Source organism: Cinclus cinclus, chromosome 1 (assembly GCF_963662255.1).
Source record: "Cinclus cinclus chromosome 1, bCinCin1.1, whole genome shotgun sequence".
Lineage (NCBI taxonomy): Eukaryota > Metazoa > Chordata > Aves > Passeriformes > Cinclidae > Cinclus > Cinclus cinclus.
Window position 1 is genome coordinate 43355085 of NC_085046.1, and position 26862 is coordinate 43381946.

The following is a 26862-nucleotide window of genomic DNA, read 5'->3' on the forward strand; positions in this document are numbered from 1 at the left end:
CTCCACTGTGCCCTAGTTTCAAAATTATGTTTTGCATATTAATAAATTAAGTCCAGACCAAGGAAAGCCTGGAAAAGAGCAGTGTAGGCAGTAAAAACGTGTTATTATCTATTTCAGAGATGAATTTGTCTTTCCAAACTCACCTCTGGGTATGTTTGCATTCACACTGTTTCTAAGGAAACAACTCACAGCCGTGTTGGAATTTTGTTGCCGATGTGCCAGCAAATCTCAAGCCCTCTCTGAGGCCCAAGCAGTCACACATATTAAGGGCAGTGCATTGAAGCCAGGTGCTACCACTGAGGTAGGCACTGACACTACCAGAAATCGAATGTCCCTGTTCCATGACTGGCATTTCTACATTTCCACCAGAAAAAGAATCAATAGCCTTCAAGAGCAGAGCAGCTGGGTCACGGGGCAGAGGCACATCTACCCTGTAAAGCATTAGGACAAGCACTTCAGGGCTTAGCTGTTGCCGTGCTTTCTCAGCATGGGACACCCATGTACTGTAAAGGCAGAGGTGTCTGAGCACATGGTGCTCTCCATAGCCACCCAAGGTTGCTGCACAGCTCTGCACAACCACTGTGCTCTTGGAGGGGCGATGGTGCAGGGGAGAGATAGGAGAGCAGCCGCCGTCTATTTTGCCTTCTGATGCCAGCTCACATCAGCAGTAGCTGAAAAATAAGCACTGTGCTTTGGGAACTGTGTTATAGCCTGACTGAAATGAAATTAGGCTCCCAGTGTAGTTTCTGGAGGGGGAAGGAGAGAGATAAGATGTCCACGTCATATCACCAACAACATAACTGATATTAACGAAGCAGAAGTCAAGGATGAATGAGCACTGAGGCTGAGCTAACTTTCACATCACAAGAAGATCCCTGAAGGGCTGTGTGCTGACAGGGCAACATGGAAAAGCTGGTACACTTAATCTCTTCACAAGGGCTGTTCTGTGAATAATCAGAAGTTGTTAGGGTTGTCAGTCCAATTTTCTTCCAAAATAGAATTAAGTGTGGAGGTGATGACATTTCAGAAATGGGTAAAGTAAATTCTTTCCTGAGTAAAAATAGAGGCAGGTGTAACTGGAAAGGAGAGACAAATAAAATATCTTACCTGTAAAGTTCTGTGTGAATAATGCTGCAGTAGGGGGCCTGTACATGACTGTTGCTATAATTTCCAACAGTTATTCTACGCTGATGGTGTCAAGTGCCAGCCCATCATGTGTAAGGCAGGATCACTTTAGTCCACTATGAACACTTAAATCCTTGAATTTAAATGATGCTTCAGACATGCAATATATTCCTGTGAAAAGACAAGACCAACACATGTTCAAAATTTTATTCCAAAGCAGCACACACGTAGCTGGTAGTGGATCTTTTATTTCTTTTTAATGCAAATGGAGATGTAAAAAGAGGCTATCCACACAGAAAAGTGAAACTTTTTACTTTGTTGTATAACTGCATTTATGCTGAATTGGAAATACAAATTGCAGAAGTGAATGAACTGCACAGTTGATAGAGCAGATTTTTATAAAGTGAGATCCACTTCCTAACTTCATTTGTATTTCCATTTGAATTACTCATCCCCTGACTAATCAAATACTCTGTGTCACCATGTCATCACACCCTTCTCTTCCTTGTGTATGATATTGCATATCTCCACCTCTTGAATCAAATTCAGAAGCAGTAACACTGAGTGAAATACAGGCAGTGGAGTCCTGCTCTCATTAGCAGAAATTATATCCAGCTCCTGCTGTGACCTTACTTATAAGTACATATGATTTACTACATTGGCTTGAACCATCATTCCTTCCAGACCAATACCCAGCTCCAAAGCAGGGCAAAAAAATCCATATCTTGATATCTGTGCAATCTTGCAGTTCACCTAATAGAGCAAAAGCCCCATTCTTTATTTCTGCAGCCAGCAGCTGATATTTTCAAGATGGGAATTTGATCTTCCCCTTCTATCTTTTTATGTCCTAAAGCAACATACAACTCTTGACATTCTGGAGTTCCAGGCATGCACCTCTGTTTTTTTCCTGGGCAGGGGCTTTGCTGACCCCCTCTGGCCATAAGCAGAGCTCCGTGGAGAGTGGCTCCCAGAGCATCCATGTGGCTCAGTGTGGATCAACCATGATGAGCATCCAGATTATTCTGAAATCAGCTTTAGCTGAAGCCAGGTTCTATTCAAGACTGTGAAGAGGCAATGCAAATATTTGTCCCAGAAGCCAAAGGAAAGCTGTCTGTAGGAAGGACGAATAGAAATGAAAAGTAAGAGCTCACTTCTTTCCCTAGTAACCTTACATCCACTCCAGAGGCCTTTCTAGCCTGTATAATCCAGCAGATAATAAAATCAGATAATAAAAACAGCATGTTACAGCCTTTCAGGCTGATTTATGTGCAACCTTACATTCTTGTGCTGTTCGCACAGGAGAAAATCTGGACATGGTAACTTTCACTCCCTGTTGTATCCCAAGTCCATCTTGGGAATAATTTTCATTTACATCTGACCCTTTGTATCCCCAAACTGGTCCCCAGTCCCCCATACCAGAAATGCTGACTCCCTTGATCCCATGCTGGTTTGCTTCTCACTTGCCTGAATGATAAACCAGGACTGTACATAATTTGTACAACCTGTCCCCTGCCCATTTACTCACTCTGAGGCAGTGTCCCTTTTCCTTCAACTGGAAATGATAAAAAAATCAGAATAAAGCTTTCCTCCTGGTAAATATAGTATTTACTTTCTAATTGTGTCTTACCTGCTCACATAACAAATCAGTGCAAGCTTCTCATTACCAGCTCTCATTGGAGATCAAGCACAAGGATAACCAGGCACTTGGAAATAATAATGTGTTTGAAGGGGGCATAAGTAATAAATCATTCAAATTACTTTCAGTGAACAGATGAAATGACAGAAACACCTTCAGGGTTTATAGAAGTTAGTCAGCCTGCGCATAACTACAGCATCCCTCCTGGCTGTAATATCAGTGTTTCTGTACCTGCAGTTGGAGAATTAAAGCACAGCTTTTGCAAGTAGAGGAGAAGGAAGTTCTGCACTGTTAAAGCAGAGGGATCCACAAGTGTGATGTTCTGCTCTTCCTCACCAGTTGTCATACAGTATGTTACAGTATTTGAAATCAGTCATGCATCAGGAGTTAGTGGGAAAGATAAACATAGGGTGGATAAAGGATAGATACACAGGGTCTGTTCCTTTAAATGTTGCCTTAGAAAAGACAGGTTGAAATGATTGTACTGTACCTGAGTCCAGAATAAGCATCCTTGATTGAAAGGCAAGTCAGTGTAAATTACTTAGAGCTGAAGGCTTAGTCCTAAAGAGATTAGGTTTGGAAAAGACATATCTTCTGGTGCTGGAATCAAATGGCTTGGACCTGGTTGCCTCCAACAGCAAGTGGAAGGATTTTGAAAGGAGTTCATCAGGCCCAAAAGCTCTGTGTTTTTTGGAAAAAGGCAAATGCATGAAGAAGTGGCTCCTACTTCCTCATGCTACCCACTACTTTCCAGTTCAGCAGGCACCAGACATCTTGCCTTGCAGGGGCCAGGAGCAGCGGATCCATAGTGTGCTGTTTCTTTGAGAGGCATCAGCACCAGTTTCAGCTGAATTAGTGTTTGCCCACTTACCCTCTAATATATGAAAGAAAAATGCTTCTTAATGCATTACCATGGAAAAACTGTCAGGCCCTGTTCTAGTCCACTCTTTGCCACCAATGTCGTGTTGTTCTGTAGAGCTTTTTGTTCACTTGGTGTTTGGTAAAAACTGATTCTGAATGTCCAAAGTAGTGGGATTTCATCTCCTGGAAAGTATCACAATACAGGGACTATATTTCACCTTTTCAAATATCGCTTTTATTTATCCCTTTGTGGTTTGCTTTATGATGATGCAATCTGAATAGGTAGAAGGATATGAGGTGGGATTCCTCTCACCTACTTTTCATCACCTGAAGGATGGACATCAAGTTAGAACTCATCATCCTCAATGTGACCTCTTTTGCTAATGCAGGAGAGGTGCCTCTCTGAGATACTGGTCAGCTCCTGGATGAAGTGAATTGCCTGCCAGAGCCATAGCTACCTTTGACAAAGCATGTAACTTTTATATATGTGAAGTTCCTCACTGTTTGGGGTGCTTTCAGAAATCTTTTTAGGATGGCTTTGAATCCTCCTATGGACACCCTGGCTTGAGTTAGCATCAGTGACACCAACTACATACTCTCTTTGGCAAGGTCCTATTTTAAGCTTTTCATCAGAGGCCACAGCTATTTGTGTCATTGTCAAAACTCTTCAAAAGGTCTGGTGACATCGATGGTAGGTCTCTTAGAAGCCAAAGGTTCTGCAGTAACATAAATAGGATCAGCAGCACTAAGTGCAGGTGAAAGAAAAGCCAGCTGCACATCCTTTCTGTCTCCCTTGGCAACAACATCCTGCCAACAAAAACTGCTGCCAAGTCAAGGCTGGAAAGGATGTGCATTTGCAAAGCTGGAGCTGGACAAGCTTTGTGTGAGGGGGGGAGCTGTCAGACCAAGGAACACTTATGTGCTTTTAAAATTATTTTTGGTTTGTTCCATGTGTTTTTGGACAAGGGAATGTGCAGAGACTCTGTCCTTATGAAGAGTTTTCATCTGAAATTCAAAATGACAGTCTCTGCAGTTTTGGACCATATGTTTCCATCCATGACAGCATGCAGGGAAGAAATCTGTGGTGAATTACTACTTACAGATGTGGCAAATCCCCCAGTAGAGGTTAAAATACATGGCATGGTTCTCTTGTTACGCCAGCTGCAGTTTCATGCTAAATCATTGTTTCAGCAGTAAGCTCTTAATCAGCCCCAAGTTCTATAAACTGCTAAGCAAGCTGATACTTTTAAGGACTTTTTTTATATATAATACACTAAATATCTTCATTTAGAAAACCCTTCAGACTGGAAACTTAAGGGCAAAAAGTGAACTGCAAATGGCTGGGAGAAAAGGAACATCATCACAGAAGCACAGAAATAAAAAGCAGACCTAAGATTTTTATTATTCATACCCTGGTTTTCCACATCCTTCATGAAATTATCATGCCTGTGAAGACAGACTTTGTGTAACTGTGGGTGAAATATGCTTGTGATACATGCACCTGCCTACTCTCCTGGTAGAGAATTTTGTCCCCAAAAATCAGCTGTCAGAGCCCCCATAGCTGCTAGTGCTGCCAGATCTCAACCCTGTTGTCACATCATCATTTCTTACAGATTTGGCCACAGTGTCAGAAAAGAAGTCTAGTGGCAGCACGCTTATTTCCGAGGCCTGAAAAAAAATTAGGATGTTCTCACCTGGTGTGGTAAGAGAGAAGAAAGAACTGGCTTTTATCTCTAGAATAATATTAGGAATTAATTTTGTGAGGAGCCCATGTAACAAACTGCTTGGGCTGTTGCAGCACCCTTGGATGCAACAGGAACTCTGAATCAAGAAGCTCCAACTTCTTGCCTTCATAACATTTTCCTGTGCCATTTGAGGGATTGGTATTTTGCTGCCCAGGACATATTTTTGTGCTCTCCAGGCAGCATGTTCTTCCAGACACCCAGCTATGCCAAAGAGACAGAGAGAGACTTTAAAAAAAAAATAAAAAAAAAATAAAATAGGAGAAATGGAAGAAGGGAGGCAGGATTATGGCTTCAGTAGTCACAGAATCTGTGGACTTCTTTATGGCCCATTCACCACTCAGAAGTTTAGAAATAAAATACAGAGTGTGCATTTTGATGCCAGGGAAGGAGAAGGAGAGAGGGTGGTCACTATTTCATTCCCTGTATTTTCCTCTGACAGGAATATTAATATCATTAGAGATAATTGAATAAGTGGAAAGTCTGGTGGAGGTGCAGAAGCAGGAGGTAGATCTGTAAAATCTATCCACATGCAAAAAGCTAAGCACTGCTCTGGAGGGAGGGCACTCTGCCTTGAAATAGGGACTGAACAGCCTCACAAGGGTATGCAGCTGGGGTGCTTGTTGCTGTTTTGTTCCCGGAAAACGAGAACTGCCAGCAATCCTCTGGCATCTGAATAGACTCGTGTCAGACAAACTGTATCTGGACTTGATGGGAAACCAAGCTGGAATACCAAACAGCCCTTCGATCTGCTGGCAGAGAGGGGGACTGGCTCAGTGAGTAATCTTTCCTTGCAGTTGCAAAGGTACTCCATAAAGGAGTGAGCCCTCTCGCTGCACAGCCCTGCAAGACACGCCTGCCTGGGCTGTCTCTGTCCTCATTCCTTCAAACCAGTTCCAACAATAACAGCAACTCCTGCGTGCAGCTGCCTCATTAGAGAGATGTATTTTTCCTTTTTCCACTGAGGGATGAAGCTTCCAAATCCTTGTGATGTGAGCAGGTGAGGATGTCTGCTGACAAGTCCAAATGATATTTTCAGGTAAGTGCTTACCTTGAAAGAGCAGCTAGAGTCAGGCTCTTTATTACCCTTTTCTCAGTAATTACTGCTGCCCTTATTGTCAGTAAGCCTTTTCACAAGCTTGAACAGCTCCAATATCCATATGTATTTAGCTGAGTAGGGGATCTAAATAATTTCTAAAGCACCTATCCCTGTAGTATCTGTGAGTCTCTAGTGCAGTGTGAGAACGAATTGGGAACTGCTTGCTCTGTGACTACTCTACACTGTTCTTTTTGTATCACCCATTGTCTAACTCTCTGGAGGGCCAGAAATTGATTTTGATTCACAGGCTCACCCTCTCAAAGTCTGTGGTGTAAGTGCATTTTAAAGCAGTATTAGTGGTCTGCAATGTTTTTGTATCTTTAAAGGACCGTGACTTCTTGCCACATGAAAACCATAACTGCTGTTGCTGTTGTTGCACAGGGAGTGTCAGCAAGAGCTGCTTAATTTGTGTTTGTACATGTGGTTTACAGAGCTTCTGTTGATGCTGTTTGATGTTACTGTAAATAGAGCTGTTACTCTGTGTGCCTCATTCCTTGCATTTTACCAAATGCTTGTGTGCTGAAGTTCAGGTTGATCTCTCATCTAATATCAGGAAAAATAGACAATAACTTGTCAGTTAATATCTGGGACTTCTGGCATGACAGATAGACTTTCAGGGAAGAGAAATTTTCTATGCAGAGTAACCTACTTTTTCTTCCCTCTCTTCTGCAACCAATCATGGAGATTAAATTTGCTTAACTCTTTGTTTGTACAAAGGCTGCTTTATTGTGAGTGAGAATTGTATTGCTTAGACAGACTACAAAGACATGACTGTAACAGAAGTAATAATACACACTTTGTACACAGTTTCCATCTTTTAAAGATTCATTTTGCTCCCTGTAACATTTTAGGTTTGTTGAGAGACACATGAGAAGTTATTAGTGTTGAGAAGAAAGCTTTTGTTGCAACAATAACATCATTGTTGCTTTGAAGAGGTTTTGCACAATCTTCTCTCGCTATTAGTAAGTCAGGACAGGAGCATGGAGAGGCTTCAGCATCCTGCACTGTGGCCACGTACACCCAAGCCCTGGGTCTGTAGATAATGGGTCCTTTGTAGGACAGCTCCCGTTGCTTTCCTTGCCCACGGCAGGCTGAAATAATGAGTCCAGCAGTAGGTCTCTGCACAGAAAGCTCTTCCTGACTTCCTAGAGCAAAAATGTTTGCCAAGTACTGCTCAAGCTGGCTCTGTTTGTCTTGCTGGAAGGTCCAAGGTAGCAGAGGCCAGAAGGGGTCAAACACCAGGCTGAGCTGGTTGTGCATGTTCATCTGCCGTAGAAAATGTAAATGTGCAGCTCAAAAGTTTCCACTGTATCTCTGGCAATTAGGACTTGATCCAAAGCTCGCTAAAGTCATTGGGAACCTTTCCATGGGCTTTAGAACAGGAGTTACATAAGTCTTTATTGTTTAAAAGGGGTGCCCCAGGGAGGTTGAACGCATGAGCTGACTCGACAGCCACATGCCTGCTCTGCCATGTCATGCAAAAAGGCTGTTCTCGAAGTGCCCATGAAGTGTCCCATGCAGCACCAGGCAGTGTTAACTCCTGAGTGAAACTTTCTAATGCTGTCCTGTGCCAGGACACTGGCTCCTAGTGGAGCCTCCCAAAGTCCAGAGATACAAGGAACATAAGCTGCTGAGGCCTGAATTGCTTATTTTTTATGTTAAGGAGGGACACAGTTCTGCCACTTCTGTGCAAATAAAAGGGTCACAAGGAATTTTCTAAGTGGTAGAACCCTAAGGATTTCATAGTTTAGGAAAGTGAAGTACTCCTAACCCCAGACTTTTCTGAGACTCACTGTAGACATAAACCGTAGTTTTTTTAAAACATTGGTGTAAAGGAACTACTTCATTTCCTCCACATACACAACTGTGCACACCATTTCTGAGCTCCTCATGTGAGTGTTCAGTGGGAAGAAGCACTGCAGGGAGATCCTGTTGAAATTTGAGCCATTTCACCATGTTGTCAGGAAGGAGTTATAATGGCTAAATGCACATCAGCACCCTCTGTGTACATTCTGCTGTCACTCTGCTGTGTTTCATCCTTGAGTTAATTCCTTATATACTTAATATACCCTTCCTGGTGCACTGTGCACTGTGCAAGACCACAGTTCACACCACAGAGATGTCAGGTCAATCAGCCTTCTTATTAGGGTTGAATGGATTTAATGTACCCATAAAATAAGGTTCCAAAAGTGTGAATTGGAGGTATAGCATTTAAAAGACAAACCAGTTTGACCTGTTCTGACCCTGTATCTTAGAAACGGCCCCTTATGAAAAAACTTAATGGTGTGCACTGACCTTTGAAAATATTATTTGCTATAAGTGCTTGCATCAGTCTGTATTATTATTATGCTAGCAGATCGTAAGGACTGCCAGCCCTTACTCCAAGGGGCTCATGCTCTAAGCAAAATCAGCTCTAAGATTCTTAGCCAGCCAAAAAAAAAAAAAAAGGATTTTAGCAAAGACTGCAGGACTGCACTTTAAACTAAACAAGAGCATTTGCTATCTCACCTGGGATATCAAAATTTGGCCAGGAGAACTTGATAGCAACCAGAAGGCTACCTTTCAGTGGAAGTGGAATTGAAGGTAAACTGAGGCACCAGGGAACATCTGGCATTGTACCCACCATGATCCTTCACTTAGTACGGGTGCATTTGTGAAGCACAGACAGAGGGAAGAGAAGGAAAGAACATCACAGGTGCTGGATAAGTCCATTTCTGTGACAAATGCCTCCTGCACCTTAGTACAGAATTTCAGAATATCATTTTCCTAGGCTTAAGCCGAAGTTGCCAATAAGGGCAGTCCAGTGTCAGGGAATTCAGTAAGAGCCCTGCTTTGTGAGACTTTGCATATCCTCAGTGATAGAAAAGTAAAAAGTGGGAGCTCTGGGCAATCAAGTCACTGCAAGTCCAGACAGAGTATGCTTGGGTGATGATGCAGAGCATCTAAAAATACCAATTCCAGCTTTACTTTTGTTTTCTGGCAAATTAATTCTACTTAAGAGGGCCAACAGAACCCACTGTGAAGTCCTTATCACCAGCTGTTTCTCTCTAAGTGTACAGCACTGGCTATTTTTACAATGATCTGCTAAGCTGAATATTTTTCCAGTAGTTAGGGGCACAGATTAGCTCTTGTGGTTGCTGAAGGAATTACTGTGGTCCATCCAACCAGCAGAAAAAAATGTCCTAAAATGCTGTAGCTTATAGGGCCACAGTGGCTCTGCAGAGACAGTTAAAGCAAGAGTGGCAGATGAGCAAAACTGGACTGCCACAACGTGAGATGGCCAAATGTCATGGGAGTTATTGTTTATTGTCAGATAAATTACTTTTGTTGTAGTATTTCCTATAAATATTTATTCATTCTTTGCCAGCCACCTAAAGGTACGAGCTAAATGTATCTGGTTTCCCATGCCTGATGTGTGGTGACCTGCTACCACAACAGACTGCCCCAGAGACACTATAAATCTTTATAGGAACAGGACTTAGATTTATCAGTATTTTAAGAAGTGGAGATGGTTATTTAGGTGGGTTTTCAGGAAAAGATCAGGTTTTCCAACCCCAGGCACAATATGCAGAAAAGCTGACAACTTCTTTAGTCCTTCAGGAATATCCTGGAGAAAACTATTAATCCAGTAGTGATGGGGTTTTTTTTGTATGTGAGGTGTGAGAGAAGGCAGTTACACAAAGATCATCCAAAAATTCTAACAAGCAATACAACTGTTACAATCCAGTATCTCATAATATCTGCCAATGCACTTTATCTTGTGTGCTCAGAACAGCAGGCCCAAAGTTTCCTGGATCATTATCTCCACACACCAAATCCAAAATAAATCGTCATCCTTTCCTCTTTGAATTTGTTCTGTGGCAGCAACTTGTCTTGGCATGAAATATTAGCCATATGGACACGAGAATATCTGCTTTGACCTTGACCTCAGAACAAGCACTGCCAAAAATGTGAGGATAACTCCTGCCTTTTATTTCCAAGAGTGATGCTCCATGGGTACAGCCTTTATGTTCTCCTCGTTGCGTCTCAGTGTACAGAATTCATGGGTTTTAATTTGAATAGGTGTTCTGCTGAGAGCATATTGTCTGTGGCTGGCTAGGAACTTGGAAGTAGTATCCCAGACAATGGTTTATTTGGCAGAGATATTTATTCCAGAAATTGAAAAAAAAGAAAGGAGAGCTAATTTTAGCATCAGGCAAGGAAGTGGAAAGTGTATTACTTGTAACTGGCTCTAACCATGTTATTTAGTCAGTGTTTTCATCTTCTAGATACTCTTCAAAGTAACAGGAGGCTGCTGGGGGCAAGATGAGCTGCATTTTTTGGTTGCAGAGCTCTGTGCTTCTCTGCCTCAGAAATGATGGGTAGTGGTCAAAGTAGAGAATTTAAGAGGAACAGATAGTGTTCGCTTGGTGAGTTTCTGCTACATGTGATCATGAATGGGTGTGAACAATACTCAGGATTCAGAATAAGCACATTTCACCACATTTACATTTGCCCAACATGAAACAGGATCAGGGCCAGCAGACACATAATCAGAGATCTTCTTTCACTTTCCTGAGTTCCTGTCTTCCTTTGGCCCATAACAGACATTCCCAAATAGTGTGGAACTAAATGGCATAACAACACTCATGGAGAAAGCTGGCCAACTAAGAAGGGTGGAGCAGGGGGCAGGAAGACACTCCACAGTCCTGGCTGGAAGTTGATCGTCACCCAGTTTGGAGTCCTGCAGTTTTGACAAACTCATCTCCCTGATTTGTTAAGACTGTGACATTTTTCACCTCGACTCTGCTGGTTGAAATTCACACTAGCACAGTGTTAATGGTGCCATCTGATGATGCTCAGTGGACTGTACAAAATGGATTTATTCCATGTGCTTCCTAGTGGGCAGAGATCCACATTACACTCGACAGCTTCAACATATGGAAATGGTGACATGTGATTGATGTGGTCCCTGCAGGTCACGCTAACTCACAGCGTATTAGCCCTGCATCCTGGGGAGGCTTATGGTACTGCAGCTGCCCACCTCCATTATCTGAACTAGGAATAAATGAAAGAATTGATGTTCCCAGTGGTGTGAATCTGGCACCTCATGAAATTAATGTGCAGTGCTGAGGGAGGTGGGAGGCAAAATTCACACAATCCAACCTCACAGCACATGTGAGCACAGAACAGGTTACAACCAAACCTCGGTTATGGGTGTGAAGGGTGGTTGTGTTAGATCACAATAATCACAATGTTTTTTAAAATGTCTGGAATAGCTGTGTTTTCTTGTTAATTTTTGACATTTGCCATGACTAGGTTTTCCAAAGTCTCTAAGTAAAGCACAGCATGTTATAACCCAGGTAGCCCTCTCATCAGACATCCCTTCTTGACCTAATTTTCAGCAAGGCCTAAGCAGCTGCTCTTTCAAAAAACAGATTGCTTAATGGCAGCCAAGAATGGAGGCAGCCAAATTGAGGATTTTACAGCCAAAGGAGTGAGCAGACTAAGGTTTCCCATAATGATATGGACATTCATCTGGACACCTCCTGGCTGCGATGAAAATGAGGACGTCTGTTGTTTCTGCCCCTGAAATATAGGATGCCTTTTAGCTTCTCCAGAGAAATTACCTGTCTGTGGCATTTTAAAGCTTCACATGAGTTGATACTGCAATCTCCTCTCTCTGCCACAGAAATTCCCTGTAACCTTGCTTATTGCTCTCATGGCCATGGGGTCACCACAGCTTCTGCAGATTTGTCTTTCCCTTCGTACTTTTGCAGAGAAGCAAACAAAGTTGGATTCTAACTCTTCTGTCCTTCTGCAGAATATGGAAGGTATTCCTTCCTGCCAGGCACACAAGCCATGCTGTCCTCATCCACCAGTTCCTCCCCAATATCTCACCCTCTTTCTGTGTTTTTTTTCTCAGGTGTTCTACTGATCTTGGCACTGACAGAAGAGCTGGTGTTTTCTGCTCAGGTACTGTCTCCCACTGTCTCCTCCTCTCAGGGCTTCCCGATGAATACTACAACTATCACAGCCATGGGAACAACACCTCACCACAAAGACCACCACAGGGCAGAGCCCCTTCCCACGTCTGCTCAAGCCATGTCCCACACCATCAGCCTGGTGGAGGAAGCCCCTTCCACCGGGAAAGAGAAAGAGAGTGGCCCTCGCATCGGCGAAAAGGAAACTTACCATTTGTACAACAAGAGTGCTTTGTACTCAGGACAGTCTCGCCCCAAGGGGAAAATATTCCAGGTTTTCAAAGGCAACTTCTCAGAGTCGACAGAGCCTTACCTAAAGACGACCCTGCACTCTCCCTTCCCTACCCTGAGGAGCCCTTTCACAGACCACCCGTTTCAGTCCCAGACCACAGCATCCAGTGATCCAAATGGAGTGGGGCTGGCAAGAACTACACACTCAGACCCTTCTCCCCACCACACCTCGGGAAGCCGTAGGGAAGCAGAGCGAGGGGATGGGACTGAGGCAGTAGTACAGGAGGCAGATTTTGCCACCACAACTGCTGGACCATCAACTGATCCTGAAGCAGTGTCGGTGCCTTTTAAACCCACACGCTATGGCGTGTGGGATATGCTGAGCAAAAACAACTCTTGGGTAACCTTGAATCTCAGTACAAATGTCCCTTTGTTTGCTGGCTCTGGATCTGCTACAGCAGCAGCTGGTCACTCAGTTCAGACCAGTTTTGACGTCAGTATCTCGTCCCCAGCAGTGGGAGACCTGGAGGGACTCACTCCAACGCAGCACGGCGCGGTGACCAATGCCATGGCACCAGGCAGTGCTCTCTCCTCAGTGCCTGCCACGAGGCTGTCCAGCTCTACTTCCACAGCTGGCTCCACTGCCACTGGGAACTTCCTGAATAGACTGGTTCCTGCCGGGACCTGGAAACCAGGTGTGCAAGGAAACATCTCCCATGTCACTGAGGGGGACAAGCCCCAGCACAGAGCAACCATCTGTCTCAGCAAGATGGACATTGCCTGGATCATTCTGGCTATCAGCGTCCCTATATCCTCATGTTGTAAGTTAATTGCCACTTTATTTTGCTTTCTCTTTCTTTAAGATTCAAATTTCAGCCCATGATTCAAGGACTAGCTGGAGACCTACCTAACACAGGCAGGTCATCTTGGAAGGATGAGATGCACAGGCATCACATTCACTGACCAAAGTGTTAGCATGACTAAAATGTTACAGTCAAAGCATACTTGCTCTATTGCTATTAAAAATCTTACAGGATGTCTCCCCATTTGAGGGTGTAACACTAGCCTGAACAACTCTACAACGTGAAGCAGCTTTGTGCCAAGATGTTTAAGACAGTGACCAAAAGTTGATCAAGGACAATGACTCTTATCTCAGAACTAGTATTTGCCACCCTGAAATTGGATTTTAAAAGCTCGCTGCTAACCCAAAGGATTAATAACATTTGTAATGACTAATAATTCAGGAAACACCAGTTTTCCAGCTCAATAAAATACTTCATTGCAGGCAGCGCATGAACTGTCAGATTTAAAGATCTGATAACCAAAATGCTGTTTTCCTCAATTTTGATTCCAATTTACAGTTGCCAAGGGAAGAGAAGGATTTGGAAGCCTTGGCCTTCAGACACTGCTGGAATCAGCCACCTGCAGGACCAGGGCAGGTTGAGTTTCCAGAGCTGGCTCAGAGTCTTGTTGTTTGACAAGTTTTTGTTACAGAAAACACACTAGAAATTATGAGCAAGCTTGTGAGTGTGTGCCAGGATGTCCCGTGCCTAGCTGGGTTGTATCAGCTATCAGAACATGTTGGTGGGACAACATATTCTCTGGAGTCTCACTGTCATGGGGTGTGATTATTCTGATCTATCTGGAGTGAAACAAAACCAAACATTTCCCAGCCTGTGCTCCCTGAGGAAACATAAAGGGGTAGCAGCCAACAATACTAGTATTAATGCTGTTGTTTACAGCTGTGAGCTGTACTGAGGACAAGGCCAGATGAGCTGCCTGAGCCAATCTCATACACAGCTTACTTCAGCCAAAAAGGACAGTGCTGCTCTCTCCTGCTCTTTCTGAGGTGCAGACACCTGATCCTGCCCCTCTCCTTCTGCCTGGATCTGACTTGTCACCTCCCTGAGGCACTTTCAGATTGTTAAAGTGGCCAAAAAATATTCATTTTTCTCTTTGGTCCTTTCTGTCCACTCAGTGAGCTGAATCAGCTCCCCAGAGTCAGATGAGCATGAGACCCAGAAAAGATGAGGCTGCAGGAATGCAAACCTGGAGAGGGGACCATACTAATCCTTTTAGCAGCTGCAGATTATTGGATTGGGTCAGCATATGTATTAGATTCACACCTATGGGATCAATTCTGCTATTGCCAATGTGGTTAAAAACCACAAGTGAGAACAAAGCTTAAGGTTAAAAGATGGACAATCAAAGAGAAACCAAAGCAGAATTTGCATATGCATTTCTGTGTAAGATGGAGAGAAGAAACTGGGACTTGCAAGCACATGGTCAGAAGCAGCAGTATTTGATGATTTGATAAACTATGCCTTATCTGCCCATCAATAGAACTACGGGATCAAAGAAATTCTTCTAAGAATTACATTTTGGTCCAATATCCAGAAAGAAATCTGAGCTTGATTGAAAGCATCTAAATACAAAATAACAAGTATAAAACCATACAACACAAGCATGGGAAGCATAGCCAGTGGGCAAATTGGTCTGTGTGGACAGAGTGATATATATGAAGTAAATAATAGTAACAATAACAATAGTAATAATAATATGAGAAATCTGACAGCAGGAGTACTAGCCCAGTATTCATTAAATAGAGGTGTTAGTGCTTTTCTTCTTTTCATTTGTGACATAATGGTACGTGTTCATGTGACTCTGCCTATTCTGGTTCTTGTATTCATAAGCTACATTTTTTTTAAAAAGTCAGATGCTCTTTTGAAAGTTATCTGTCTCAGCTCTAATACAACTGAGTGTTTAAACGATTCAAGTATTTAAGCCCTGCTTTCAAGAGCAGTTTCCTGAGCAAGGCCTTCACTGGGACTCTCCTTTTAAAATCCGGTGATCCTCGGATGCATTTCAGAGTTTAAATGAATGGCAGGCAGGCATTTAAATGGTATTTTTTAGTACCTAGGCAGTGGATTTGATCCCTGGGTCTCGCTGTTGAAGGCGTGCCGCACGCCGGAGGGATGCTTTGCTGTGCGTTGGGTGCGCGGTGCGGGCTGTCGAAGGGGACTGCCGCCACCTCCCGGGCACTGGCATGTGCTCCTCTCCTATGGCCTAGGGCGGGCTGACGCCGGGAGAAGGATGAAGAACAGATATTTGGGGTTCATGTCATCTTCAAACGGGGAAGGAGTTTTCCGAGGGAGGCTCTCATAGTTGTGGGCACACGGATTGAAAGAAAAAAAAATTGTCGTGCTCCTGCCTTGGGATGCTGAAAGGCTGTAGAGGCACAATCCCATGTTTCTAAATATCTGAGCTGCCTTAGGAGGGATCGAGCCATGGAGGAAGTCACTGAGGACCTCTGTCACGGGAGGTTGCAGCTGTAGGCTGGTGGCTCTGTGCTCAGGCTGGCACCTCAGGACTAGGCAGAAAGAAGGCATAGAAGTTAGCCATGCACCCTTGAAAGACATGGAAAGAGGTGAGGCAACCCAGAGCTGCAACCCACAAGGCTGCAGAGCTGCAAGAATCCAATTAACTCAGCTGCCTTGTCCTGCTAATGAGGGGTGCCCCTGAGCCTGTGCCAGCTCGCTGACCTCCGGGCTGTTTTTCCAGAGCCTTTGGCAGAGCTGTGCAGTGACCAGTGCATCTCTCCTCTGCCAGGAGCCCTTGTGTCTTTTCATATAATCTCTCCTCTCTGCAAGGAGTTACATGGAGGCTGAAAAAGCCTTCTTTCACAGCCTGTGCTACCCAAAAATCCTTGGAAGAGAAAACACATCACGATACTGCAGAGTTGTCTCTGTCCCTCTCTGATCCCTACATCCTGCTTGCTGTTACACCTTCTAGTAACAGACACCTGTTAAATGAAAACCTGTGGGCATTTAAGCTTCTATAGCAGGGGAAGTGACTTGCTAGAGAGCAACAGGAGCCTTTGATTCCTCATCCCCACTGAAAGACGTACTTGGGATGTTTAAATTCTTCTCACAGGGGACAGACTTTGCTGGAGTTTCCTTTCAGGCCCATTTCTGCTGTGGGGATTTTCACCAAAGAGAAGGAAGCAGCAGAGTGTTTGCTCAGCATCACTCTGCTCTGACATCTTAGCCCCACTGAGGACTGGCAAGTCCCACCAGCCATGCTGGTGGCACTTGAGCTCAGAGGATGTAGCACAAGCCTGAATATCTGTGCCTCAGGAACTTGCCTGCTTAAATAAGAACTGGGATTTAGCCTTCCACCCTTACAATACATGCTTCTTTACAAATGAACAGATTTCTGAGTCCTGCTGAAATCCCTGAAAGTGCTAGCCAGAAGAGTAATGCTTTGAGTAGGAATGCACAAGCCATGTCTGCTGCATGAACCTAGGGAAATCATTTCACCTTTTGGCAGCTCAGTTTCATGATATAAATAATGAGGGTAATATTGCTAATGCCATGGGAGGGCTGCAAAAATGAAGGATTCTGTATCATTCCCTTCCCAGAATGGCAAAATCATATATAGCAGTGATGTCATTATTTTCTTCATGTCACAGTTTGAGTTGGTTTTGCAGTGTCCTTCAGGCAGCCTTGAACATTTTTGTGCACATGCTGTTGTACATGTGTAGGTGCCTCTCTCTGCAATACAGAACATGACACAATATGAGCTCATTTTAAAACCCACCATTCCAGTCCTTGGGCTCCTGGTCCTTGCATCACTGTAACTACAGAATGACACAATAAAATGTGGAAGAACAGGAACTTGCACAAAAGTCAACTCATCCAGTCAGTTTTGCTGACACGGGAGAACACAAGAGGAAGGCTGAGCCTCTGAACACCTGCATCAGCAGAACTCAAAGAATATGTGAAGAATTGCCTTGGGCCTAAGCTCACTTAGCACACATTTCATGCACTGGAACACTTTCCAAAACTACCTCACTCACCTTCTCCATCACAAAACCTGTGCTTGCTTCCTGGTCTGAAGTGAGAGAAATCCCAAGCCCTGGGCCTAATCCCCAGCTGTGAACTCAGGCTGAGCTGGAGCGACTCCTGTCTCCAGGTGTTAGCAGCTGTAGTCAATAACCAAATCCATCCTGATACTTTTTCACAGCCAAGTATGTGCTGCTGCATATAGGAAACCAGGGAAATTGAAAGAAATACGGAAAAAGCACTTCTGGTCATTGAGAGAAGGGTTCTTTAAACTTAGTTTATGTTGCCATCTTCAGCCGTAGGGAGAAGTAAATGAAGATCCTTCACCCTGAATATTGCATGACTTTTAAGTGCTTAAAATTTCAGGTCTATTAACACCGTGTTTTGTGTAGCAGCTGGAAAGTAGGGGAAGGGAGTGCGCAGCCATGTAAGATTGGTAAAATATTTTAGTGAGCTGAAGGGAAAGACTGTCCAAAAACTGAAGGGAACAGTTATGATCTCATTACACTGCATTAATGAAGCTGGTATTGAATGTGGTATATAATCATAATGGGTTATATTAAAAAAAAACCCAGAAGATTAGAAAAGAGCCATGGAATGATTTAGGAGTGGAGAAATGCAACATAATTCCACTTGTGCCATGATGTAACACAAGAAGAGGCCAAAGCCTACTTGAGAGAGTATTTTGACAACGTAGTGAAAGTTTTTAATAAAAAAGGCAAAAGAGCATGGAGGAAGTGACGGTTGAAGGTGAAGGTATTTACACATGAGTAATGTAAACACATCCCCACAATGGAAATTAAACATTGAAACAAAATTTGTGGGAATGGGATAGGTATCTGGTCACTCTGTATCCTTAAATAATGATGAGTGTTTTCCTATGAGATGTGCTGAATCTTATAAATACAGATTATTTTAAAGGTAGCAGATGAAAATCTCCTAGTCTGCAGGGGCTATGTGGGTGATGGTGGTGATGGACATGTTCCCACCAGCCTAAAATCTTGTAAATCTATGAGAATCTTGTTTCTACCATTTGTGGGATGTTTTATGTGTTGTTTCATAGGTGAGGAAACAGATAATGCAGATGTAACTTGCCCTATGGCCAAAGAATGTCCAGTGCCAGAACTGGAGCTCATCACCAGCTCAGCCCTTGAACATGTGAAAAGATAGGAGTTAGAAATGCTTCCAAAAATCTCTGAACCTCCAGAGACCCCTGATATTTCCTAACACAGTGTCATACATACAAGGGGCTTCAGGCTGACACAGGGACAACACTGACATGTCCTTCTTATCGCTATTGACTTGAACATGGAGCAGGCAAAGGGAAGTGCGTTGAGCTTTTCTGACTCCCAGAAAGCTACCAGAGGATTCCTTGAAAACCACGGAAGAGTTAACCACATAATATACCAGGATAGATAAGCAATGTGCTGCAGCTACAAGTTCTTTCTTCAGCTCTGTTGTTGTCATTACTGCCATTTGTGCCTTCCAAACCATCTCTGCTCCCTGTGTATTTCATCCACTTAATGTGGTCTCCCTGGCCATCAGAGTTGTCTGTCCAGAAGAGTTTTTCTGTAATACAGGTAATTTAATAATGGGAATGAAAGGATATCTAGGAATACTGGTAAAGCTGTACCCTGGTCCTAGTGTTGTTCTGGAACTGGGAGGTGCTGTGTTGGCTACATTAATTTCACTAAAAGACGCCCAAAATGTGGCATGTTACATGGTAGATGTGGTACTTAATGCCATAGTTTAGTGGTGGATCTGGCAGAATTAAGTTAATGGTTGGACTCAACATTCCTAAAGGTATTTTCCAACCTAAGTGATTCTATGATTCTGTGAAAAAGGCAGTTCATATGAGATGAAGAGGGAATAGCCCCATTCCAGCCCTGCTGTCCTCACTCACCCTCTTAAATGAGATCTCTTCTGCTTTGAATTGGGGCAGCTTAGGTAGACATCCTTCTGCTAAAATACATATTTCTTGAAGCTCAGGAACCCATTTTCCATGCTCTTACATCCATATTTTTGTATTTGCACCACGGTTGGAGGCCAAGAGTGTAATTAAGAGAGGGAGAATTACTGCTGTATGTACCTGCACATGGCAAGGCGATTTCCTGCTGGAAGAAGCTGAGCTCTCTCTCAACTCAGTATCACCGGCTTGCCAGCCCCTAAATCCCAAATCCAATACTTCTCTGTCAGCAGCCACAGCATTTTATAAGCTGTATAACCTCAGACTTTCAAAAAAATACTTGCACAGAGTTTACTGGGGTTCTCATGTCCTCAGGTGCCTACAGAAATGCTCTGTGCCTTAGGGATGGATCTCTTGTTGCTGGAGCACTGAAAAGCTCCAAGGACTGTTGGCTCTCACCATCAGTGGTGGGGACTAAATGCAAGTCCTGCATCACTTCCTAATCTTCCCAAGCCTGCAGGCTGGGCTGGGACACAGAGAGAGCAGCAGCCGAAGTAGGGATAAAAGGTGCAGCCCTTCAGGAGGACAAGCATTTCCCCAGGCAGGGAGAGCAGTTCTGGGGGGCCATGAGGTGCAGCAGCAGGATTCAGACTATTGGGCTGTCAGCAAATGAAGTTGTTAGTGACAGAACTGCCTGAGCTGCAACACCTTGTTGTTGTTGTTTGGTTTTTTTTCTTAGTAGTTTATTCTCATTTTTTAGATAGAGCTCTAACCATTCACTTCTGTGTTGCTGTTTTTCTGCGGTAGATGGGATAAGAAATTAGACCCATGGCACATGGGTAGCTGCACTCTTTGTCAAAACATATATAGCAGCAGTGATCTCTCTGCAGTCTTTTCTTTCCTTGAGTTATTGTTCTAATATGTAATTTTACCTGTAGCTGAGGAAATAATACATTTTTCTGCTTTGTGAATATTTTCTCTCTTCTACCATGAGTGATACAGAAATTATAGAGAGAATTTACAACAGGGCATTTCCTATTTCACAAGTAAAAATCAAAGTGCATGTGCAGTTACCTGTCTGTATGAATCCAGTAGATTACAAACCCAACTGGTCAATGAATTCCAGAGGTGTAAGGGAAGCAGACAGAGCTCACACATTACAGCTCTGAGCAAACGCTTGCACATGCCCCAGCTTGTGCCTGAGTGAGAGCTAGTGGGAGCAGTAATTCTGTTGCTCTGGGTTTACCTGTCTCTCTTAAAGTTGCCAGGATTACCCATCTGAATCACAAGAGACGAATAAACTGAAAGCAATTCCAGAAAATAACACTCAGCCAGCTTTGTGTTTAGCTGCCTTCTGGGAGAGAATTACCTGGGTATTTCCAGGGCCCAGAGATGCCTGTGGCCCTGAGACCAAATAGGCTCTTGAGCATCAGGAGTTTCACTTGCTGGTCACTTTGTCTTGCCTAACTGCTCTACTTTAAATTCAGATATTTCAGATTGTAAAAGCTTAAGTGTCCTCTGCAGGTGAGAAAAAAAACCACTCTCAGACATTACCCAATGACCAGGGAAGTGTGGAGGAACAGGTTACCCTTATCAGTAGATTCCACATCCCACAGCTGATGGACACAGGCATGGAAACCCCAGATCTGGCATTAACACTGTCCTGGAAGTATAAGGTGTGTGAGACAGGTGCCACAGGGGATCTCCATGCCACCCTACTCCTGTCTCATCCTACTCAGGAACCCATCTGTTCTCTGGCTGGTTGCTGATGTGTTGGAACATGGTCATAAACCAAAATCCAAGTTACGAATGGCAGGCAACAAAGCCAGGGATCAGTGGCACTTCAGGACAGAAGCTTTTGTTATTGAAGACATGCAGCTGAAGGCACTGCAGGCATTTACGGATTTGCTCTTTGGCCTAGGACAGGTATCTCACTGCCCACTTGCTAATGTCCTCGTCACTGCAGCCTCTGAACACACCAGATGCAGAAAAGATCCCCACAGAAGCATAGTCCCTGAGGAATGCCATCTCCTCTAGAGGGTCTGTAAATCCCTGCTTAGATATTAAAATGCCATCAGTTACAGCAACAAAACTTTTCATTAATCAGGCAGCCACATCTTGAAGATTATACACTCATATCAAAAAGAAAGTAAAAAACGGCATATTCTGCCAAGCCCAAAGCCTCATCTGCTTGGCCCAGATTCTGACAAAATTGTGTGGAGTTTGTTAACAGAGAGCTAGGACTGGCTGAGACTGAAGTGTATAAGTGCAGGTCACCAGCCCTCTCCTTAAGTAACATAAAGTACAAATCCATGGTCCTGATGAGTCCTTATTGAAAGGAAATAACCAGATTTTTCACATTTGTATTGACAGCAGTTCTGCTGACAGTCTGCTGCATGAGAAGGAAGAAGAAGACATCTAACCCAGAGAACAATCTGAGCTATTGGAATAACGCTATTACCATGGACTACTTCAACAGGCATGCTGTAGAGTTACCAAGAGAGATCCAGTCACTGGAGACTTCAGAGGTACCTTGCTTGCAGAACTGGTGTCTGAAAACTGTAACTGAAGCCATGCTGGGAGGAGGGGAGAGGAAGTCATATTAATGAAGCCTTGGATTCCCTACACATGTTAGGGGAACAGCTTTTAGGGGAGGACTCACTCCTACACATGTATTAGATGGGATAAACATGTCAGCAAAACTGGATTGCCATCCTCTATCCAGCCACTGCAGATGTGTTCCATATTGCAGCATGGTGATGTGCATTAACCACCTCTAGGTGAATTTGCTCCTGGGTTTCTCTTCCTTGTGAACCTGCAGCCAATGTCAAGCCATACCATGATGGCTTAAGGCGAGCACTTTGGGCTGGCTCATTACTGACAGTCAGTTTACTGTGTATGTGCCACAAAGCATAAAAAAAAGGAGGCTGGTGGGAGTTAGTAACACAAAGAAATTTTGTACGTTTGTGTCTCAGGGGCTGCCAGTAACTTCTCAAATACCAATTCAGGGAATGAGTGTTCCCACTACAAAAATAATCAGAACATCAGTATATGGGGTTGTGTGATGGTGATGTACGCTCATCAGCCTTTACTTAAAAGGATCTGACTGGTTCAGTGGGATTATTCACACATGGGCAGGTGATCCTACAGATAGAAATATATTCCCTGGTGTCAGAAAGAGAGAATAATTCAGTTTAGTTCAAAGGTATTTAAAACCTAGAAGCAGTGGAGAGTCTGAGTTTATGCTGAAGTGATTTTCAGATCAGCTAGCTGACTAGCTCATGGGACTAAATAAAATAAAAAAAAGTTTAGAAAGGAACCCCTGAGATGTGATTAGACAGTCAGAGGCACTTCATTAACCCCATTTTGCTGGTAATTATGTTGCTCAAGCCAAGGCAGGACCTGGTCTAGCTTGCCCTGAATCAAATGTCAGACCTATTCACATACAGGATGGTCTTCAGAAGTTGAGTCATTTAAACCTGATCAGAGCATGACTGAACTGGGGCATGCCCGGGTGGCTTGGACTCATATATGTGGTTTTCTAACCTTAAAAAAGAAGTTGAAAATGCATCTTTGAGGAGTCAAGCCCAGCTCAGAGACAGGAAACACTTGCAATGAGTCAATAAAGTGAAAAAAACCCCAAGAAATGTGAAAGCTCCAAAGGGATTGGAAGTTTGTCGCAGCTGACTTGTGGGTCCCCAGGCTGAGAAAGAATCAGCAGACCCTCTGAGGAGCGTTTCACTCACAGCTCCTCCTGCCTGACAAAGGGAGAAACCAGCTCACCAAACGTGGCTCTCCAGAATCACAGCCCACAACATTCAGGCACCTTTGGGGCATTGGGAGGAGTGCCCTTTGTGCTCGTGGAGGGTGAAAGGTGTGAAGTGCTCAATCTGCTGCTCTGTTTTTCCCCTAGGACCACCTGTCCGAGCCGCGCTCTCCAGCCAATGGCGACTATCGCGACAGCGGGATGGTCCTGGTGAACCCCTTCTGTCAGGAAACGCTGTTCGTGGGACATGAGCAAGTCTCCGAAATATGACCCTGCAGCTGCCCCCGTACTGCGGTTTCATCTCTACTGTCTCCAAATTATAAATAAATATATATATATATTATAAATATAACCTTTGTGTAACCCTGAATTACAAGAAATGTTTTCAGCTTTTCTTTTGTCCCTCAGAATTGTCAGCCCCTTTTTTATAAGTGTGGTAAAACTTTGCAGAACAAACTGTGGCTTTATAAAATAAAGGTATTTCTAAGCAAAACACTGTCAGGTGGAATGTTCACTTTGCTCTCATTTACAAACTGCTAAATATGCATGGGCTGGAAAAATACTGAGTGAGGCTGCTCTGGGTGCAGGCAGCATGTGGTGAGTACAGCATCCTGCACCCTGCTCAGCTCAGCATAAGCATTTCTGCTCAGTGACTGTCCCTCCTTCTCCTTCAGAATGACTTCAGTCACTCCTTTCCTTCAGGCTGCTAAGCTAGAATGCAAACCAGACAGGACCAGCTTAGTTGCCAGAAGCAGTCTGTACAGCTCCTGTGCCAGTCTTGAATCATTTCTGTGACTCCAGTGCTGCCCGAGCACTAACTGGATGAGCCCTTTACTGTCCCACTTCCCGTCTGAGCTCCACAACTCTTCTATACAACCAAGGACAAGAATGGCCCTTTTTTCCTGGATAAGTGTTTTAGCCACACTATACATTGGACTCACAGCTGCTACGCTTCAGCCCAATAAGCCTAGAATTATTTCCTGAAGATCAAACAGCCTCAAAAGAGGGCATGTGGAGTGCTCCCTTCAAAGAAACAGAAAATTCCTTTGAATTTATCAAAAATCTTGTGATCTGGTTACTACGGACTGCCATCAATTGAATACTATGGCTTTGACCACATTGCCACTTCCCCACTGTTTTATTTGAGTGTTTATACTGCTGGTGCCACTGAATAAAGTTTCCTCATGCCCTCTTCTCTCTTTCCTTTCCCCCTTAGTAGGAAAAAGCAGCATTTCAGAGCAAAATGGCAATTCTGTCCTACCCTCTTAAGTGCTAGATTGCAGGCTCTAATAATGTTAGGGGAACAGTAAGGGTGAATGAAGCTTAAATGACGGATTAAAAATAGGTTGCTACAAGGCGAGACTAATATGGAACATGGAATGACTTGGCCCAAAACGATGCTCTCTCTTTGAGTAACCCAGAACTGTTACTGTGGGACCAATTCTCAGTTTGGCTTCTGAAATTGCTGCTTTTATCGTTCAGCAAGTGAAATGCCCCCTGTCCTCTGAAGTCTTGTCCTCCTTCTCCCCACCTCTGGCCACCAGTTCTGTTAGACAATTTTCTGCTTTCACTCCTCACTTCATCAGGAGCAGGCTGTGAGGGGCAGCTTAGCCCCTGCTCCAGCTGGCTGCTCCCTGCCACCGGCTGCTCGGGTTTAATGCTTGGCTGCATGAAAGTGAAGTTTCAGCAGCACAAGGTTAGTGCAGCATCATTAACCATATGCCTTGTTCAAGGTAAGCCACAGCTGGTACTAAAAAAGAGACAGCAGTGGCACATCTAGTCCTGCTATTCCCACTTCCCAGCAGTGTTCCAGTGGCTGCTGTTGGTCAGAGCAACATGACAACTTTACTAAATGATGGCTGGAGTTTGACCCAGACTTGGCTCAGGGAGCCATAGAGGCCTTGTTACTCCTCCTTTCTCCCCATCCCACACATGCACTTCTGCTGTGCCAAGGAACAAACCTGAATGTGGACTGCAGGCTTCCAGAAACTGGAAGATTGTAATGTTACAGGGACTCTCCTGGATATTTGTTTCTCTGCTCATCAGAGTAATGCAGGGCTTTCTCATGAAGTGATGGGGCAGGCAGGATGACAAGGCTGTGTATGGACATGGATGGGCACTTTGGGAATATATTTTTTCACTGCGGGATAAATGCTATGCATTTGTGATCCTCATGATCACTAAACAGCCTCCTAGAAACCACTGTTTGATAGGAGAGTAAAAATTCCCCGAGGGTATTGCCAAGAGCAAAAACAATCCCACAAGGATCTTTGTTTTTATTTCAGGAGGGAGGTGGACAGAGGGAACAGGGTTACAGAAAACTGAATTCAGTTCTTTGAAAAAAAAGACCGTATTATTACACTTGTTTTCTGTACATGGTATTACTTCCGCAAGGGAGATTCTCTAATTTGACACAGAGCAACTACACTGAAAATACTGTGTAAGAAACACTGGAGGGTGCTTCTCATTTAACCAGCACACCTTGGTAATCTAAAGGCAGATACCTAAACTAGCCAAAAGTATTTGCAAAGCTGAGAGATGCTGCACTGTTCCCAATCTTCACACAACCTGGAAATGGTGACCTGACTGTAAGCAGCCTTGCAATTCTCAAACTTAACAAAACAAGTGAAACAAGCTCCAGCCATCAACCCAGCAAGCCAGGATTAGGCACCAGTAGAAGACAGGGATTTCTGATTGTATCCTGTCTCGCCAAAGACTCACCACTGCCCCTGCACAAACCTACACTGCATTAGGGCAATGCCCAACATCAGCACATTACAATCGTGCCTACAAAGATGTGCACACGGTGATTCTACACTGGAACACCATCCTGGCTGTGAAGTATCCCTGTGGGTAGGTAGAAAAAGCCAGACCTAACATTGTACTGTGAAGGATCACACTGAATGAAACACATCCTACTTATTGCCTATAAACTACCCACCTGATCACTAGTAGCTAAAGAATAGTGACATGAAAGGCAGAGCAGGGAAAATCTCCCCCTTTCCCTGCAATAAGTCTCTAGGATTGCTTTACCCTTTTCCTTCAATTCACAGTTACAGTCACAGTCTCACTTTGTCACCATGTTACTCAGGCAAAGAAGTGAAACAGGCCCTTCTTGAACAGACAAAGTGCAGTTGATGATGTGAAGTTAAACTGACTGAGAAGGGGTGGACATGAGGGTGCTTGTTCTTCTAAAATCTGCTGGGATTGGGCAAATATGCCTTGGGTGGGTGGTGAAGCCAAATTGCAGAGAAATCCAGAAGCTGCAGCAGACTCAAGGGAGCATTTGATGCTGTGCAGTGGCAAAAGGCTGGCTTGGTTGGCCATGTACAGTTGTGGCCCAGTTGACCCCACGGAGGTTTGGGTTTTGCTAAGTTAGAAAATGTCTTTTGACGACATTTACTGTCTGCTGAAGTAGACTATGTCTGGAGCAAGCACTGATTTGAGAAGCCAACGCATTTGCAATGTATAACTGGATACCTGTGGCTGTAAGGGTAGGAAATCATCCGGGAGTCAGCGTAGAAAACACTGCTGGTATTTTAAAACGTACGTTGTACTGAATCCCCGTCCCGCTCTCCCCGTAAACACCATTGTGCTTTTCATCTGTCACATTTGCAGCAGCAGCAGCACGGAGATTTCCCCTGAAATGGGACTGCTGACCCAGCAGCCGCCGGACAATGTGCTCCCAG

General features: G+C 44.0%; 1 protein-coding gene across 1 annotated transcript; it reads left to right on the forward strand.

The window, feature by feature from the left end:
- Positions 1-12164: 12164 nt before the first annotated feature.
- On the forward strand, positions 12165-23443 carry TMEM108 (transmembrane protein 108). Its single transcript, XM_062496773.1, has 4 exons — positions 12165-12276; positions 12369-13478; positions 21781-21935; positions 23321-23443. Exons 1-4 carry the CDS (start codon positions 12165-12167, stop codon positions 23441-23443), a joined length of 1500 nt encoding a protein of 499 aa, XP_062352757.1.
- The last annotated feature ends 3419 nt before the right edge of the window (positions 23444-26862 follow it).